Source organism: Limulus polyphemus, unplaced genomic scaffold (assembly GCF_000517525.1).
Source record: "Limulus polyphemus unplaced genomic scaffold, Limulus_polyphemus-2.1.2 Scaffold9318, whole genome shotgun sequence".
Lineage (NCBI taxonomy): Eukaryota > Metazoa > Arthropoda > Merostomata > Xiphosura > Limulidae > Limulus > Limulus polyphemus.
In genome coordinates this window covers 12,709-16,927 of record NW_013674928.1, presented here as the reverse complement: position 1 = coordinate 16,927, position 4,219 = coordinate 12,709, and the positions used below count along the sequence as shown (strand labels likewise).

The following is a 4,219-nucleotide window of genomic DNA, read 5'->3' as shown; positions in this document are numbered from 1 at the left end:
CTACAAGTCTACAAAATTTTGTAAAGATACACTTAAAATATTAAAGTTATTAGTATGTAAACTATAACGAGGTTATGGTTATGAGGTCAGTCCCAGGGACCGAGCTCGTGTTGGAAGAGTTAATGACCCATCGCGTTATATCCGAATTTGCATTAACTCGGGGCCCATAAAATCGGGGTTTTACTGAACTTACACTGACTTACGTGTCGTTTTTTTGCTGTTGACTGTCAATGAAAGTTAAGCCTACTTTTTTTTATTGTACTAATACATTAATTAATTTTTATTCAAACAAATAATGCACATTAGAACACAAAATAATAACATGCACAAAACAAACAATATCCTATAACTATCATAATTTTTCTGGCTTTATAACTGTGTGATAAGAGCCTTTAAAAATGTAGTGAAGTTTGTCAATGTGAATACTGCAAGAGAAGTTTTCAAAATGGAAGCAAAATAGGCTACTCTGTACAGAAAACAACATAATATGTCATATGATAGATCCAAACTTTAACTTTCTATTGGTTATAAATAATATGGTATAAAACATCAGAGAGAACTATTGACAATTTGTGAAAGAGAGGATGTGACAGCTAGTTTATAGCTGTGTAAGATTGAAGGCTATAAAAATCAGACTTTACTTTAGTAATATCTACATTATAATGAATCCAGGTTAAGTAGTTAGCACACAGGATCACCTGAAAAGTTATTTTCAAAACAAGACCAAAAAGTTGAGCGCTTTCGAATAGTTGACTGTTCTTCTCTAGGAGTTTTGGGGTTTTGTTTTGAAAATATTAAATTATAATGAGTAATTTACATTAACTTTCATACTTCTGAGGAGAGTGGTAAATATATTAAAGAGGGAAGACCTTATACTAATATTCCATGTTCTTTCAGCTTTCACAGTAAAAAAATAATCAGCCATCTTGCATGTAATTTGTTATAAACTCTTCAGATGGTATATAGTTTATACATCAAGAAAAAACAATTATTTAGTATTTGTAATTTTTTGTTGTTGCAAAATTCCTTAAAATATGTTTAGTTGACCATTGGCAGTTGTATGTTTTTATTCATGAATTAGTTGATGGAGTTATAAGTTTTCCTAAAGTTGGTGCATGTATGTCAGAGATGTTTGCTTCTTGTTTTATTGGGCACAGCATGTACAGCTCAATGTGTAGCTGTTCTTACTAACAAACAAACTGCAGTTTGGAGATTTTGAGAAACTTCTGTGTAAATGTTGTTTATTTTTATTTTATATAAGATATTAATCAAGAGTCATGATTGTTGAATCTCCTTCTTTTAAAAGTATTGAAGAAGAAACAAATGTTAAATGGACAGCTAAAGTTTTGATGTTTTGAATGAAAAAAGTAACCTTACAACAATACTTTACAAATATTGCTAAAATAACAGTGAAAACTTTTTAAAATTTTAGTATTGCAGTAAGCATATTCATTTGAATATTTTTTGTAACAGATGAAAAACAGCAACAACTTCAGGACTTTTTGGGAAAGCTTTTGGATCCTAGTGATGAACAGAGTTTACGAGCTACGGCACCAATACCTCGGTTACATGACTTAGAGGCAGAATTTCATTCTGCCATGAAATTAGCTGTTGAAAGGGGACATTTAGAAACTGCTCTACGAGGCAAATGACACGCAGTTGGTTAGAACTGTATGATTCTGTGGTGCAAAAAATGTTTGTATAGATGAGTGGCTGTTTCTCAGTGAACTTAATAATGTACGAATGAAGGCAGCATCTTGGCTTAAGATCATTTGTGAGCAATTAGTGATAATTGGATTATCAAACTTGAAAAAACAACAGTCACCTTTCTTTTTTTGTGACAAAGTAAAGCATGGCTGCTTATGTAGAGATCTTGTAATAAATTAAACAACCCTTATTTTTTAAGACTTTAACATTTGACATCATCAACTGAATTAGATTTTTGTTAGGATTATTTGAGTATGCAGTTACATAGGTATAAACCAGAAGTTTTAAATCAATAAATGTTTTATTCTCTTGTTTATTCGCTATTTTTATGCGACTTTGTTGTTGATGAAAGACAAGTCTGTAGCTGAGTGAAAGATACGATAGCAATCAGTGAATAGTAACCTTTAACAGTGTTAGTAGTGCATTCTACTAACCACTGAGTTGGTTTTAATTTAAATGACCGGCTCTTTCCAGTGTTAAATGTTGACACATACATCAAAAAGACCTTTTTGCTTGTATGAACTGATTAAGATTTATTTTTTAACCTTTAAAAAGGGAGATCACAGTATTAGATGCTACATGAATTTTTAATGAAGGACTTAGTGTCAGCCAAATTGAAAAAATACAAACTTAAACAGTAAGTCGTGCTTATAACCAATAACAAAGGTTACTCATAGCAAAGTAACAGTTTATGACTGTTAATGAAGACAAAATCTTAGCATTACAAGGCATAGAAAATAAAGTTATATCACTAAAAGTTCTTGATTGTAATATTCTTGTCTATTATCTGAAAAGTATTTAATCCATTTCATGTAGCACTGCTGATTTCACTTGCCCTTAGTCTAGTATCCATACATTGTACAATAAATGCTTGGTGTTAAAAATGAAATAAAAGAAATGCTATCTAAAACATTTCTTTGCCTTATAAATAGAAATAAATAAAACGTTGGACATGGATGATGGGGTTCTTATTCCATAGTCATCATAAGACAACTAACTCAGGCAACAGAAAGAAATCAAGTCAGATTTTATTCCATAGTCATCATAAGACAACTAACTCAGGCAACAGAAAGAAATCAAGTCAGATTTTATTCCATAGTCATCATAAGACAACTAACTCAGGTGATGGAAATAAAACAAATTGGTTTTACTCTGTTGTCGTTATAAGAAAACTTACTTGGGTGATGGAAACAAATCTATTTTTACTCCTTAATCATCAGACAACTTATTTAAGGGATGGAAATAATACAAATCTAGTTTTATTTTACTCTGTAATCATCATAACACAACTTACTTAAGGGATGGAAATAATACAAATCTAGTTTTATTTTACTCTGTAATCATCATAACACAACTTACTTAAGGGATGGAAATAATACAAATCTAGTTTTATTTTACTCTGTAGTCATCATAACACAACTTACTTAAGGGATGGAAATAATACAAATCTAGTTTTATTTTACTCTGTAGTCATCACAACACAACTTACTTAAGGGATGGAAATAATACAAATCTAGTTTTATTTTACTCTGTAGTCATCACAACACAACTTACTTAAGGGACTTAACAGATTAGATCCTTCATAGTAGATTTTTCTATTAGCTAACCTTCAAATTTAGGTAAAAAATAATAATATGAAAAAAAAAACAATTTCCCAGTAATAGTAGGAATGGGCTGTAGACCTGTATTGATACTGCTACATCCTGAGGCCTGTATTGATACTTACTCATTCTCTGACCTATACTGATACTGACTCATTCTCTGACCTATACTGATGCTGACTCATTCTCTGGCCTATACTGATAATGACTTATTCTCTGACCTATACTGATACTAACTCATTTTCTGACCTATAGTAATACTGACACATTCTTTGACTTATAGTAATAGTGACACATTCTCTGACCTATAGTAATATTGACACATTCTCTGATTTTTGGTGATATTACGTTCTGTAGTGTGTGTGTAATAGAACATAGATATCTTATGATGATAGGCATAATTAGCATTAGTAGAGGTATAATCTCTATTTGTATTTTGTCAGGCTTCTTGTCTTCAATATACAACTTTCAGGACAAGAAGCCTGACAAAATACAAATAATAAATGCCTCAATATATAACTTTCAGGACAAGAAGCCTGACAAAATACAAATAATAAATGCCTCAATATATAACTTTCAGGACAAGAAGCCTGACAAAATACAAATAAGAAATGGCTCAATATACAACTTTCAAAGTTGTATATTGAGGCATTTAGTATTTGTATTTTGTCAAGCTTCTTGTCCTGAAAGTTGTATATTGGGGCATTTATTATTTGTATTTTGTCAGGCTTCTTGTCCTGAAAGTTGTATATTGAGCCATTTCTTATTTGTATTTTGTCAGGCTTCTTGTCCTGAAAGTTATATATTGAGGCATTTATTATTTGTATTTTGTCAGGCTTCTTGTCCTGAAAGTTATATATATTGAGGCATTTATTATTTGTATTTTGTCAGGCTTCTTGTCCTGAAAGTTA

General features: G+C 30.9%; 1 protein-coding gene across 1 annotated transcript in view; it reads left to right on the top strand.

Moving 5' to 3' along the window:
* LOC106475867 (ubiquitin carboxyl-terminal hydrolase 25-like) overlaps positions 1-2,615 on the top strand; it is a 6,539-nt gene extending 3,924 nt beyond the window's left edge. The window contains exon 4 of the mRNA XM_013936542.2: positions 1,474-2,615. Within this exon, the coding sequence (XP_013791996.1) occupies positions 1,474-1,652 (179 nt within the window). The 3' untranslated portion in view covers positions 1,653-2,615. The remainder of the gene's footprint in view (positions 1-1,473) is intronic.
* The last annotated feature ends 1,604 nt before the right edge of the window (positions 2,616-4,219 follow it).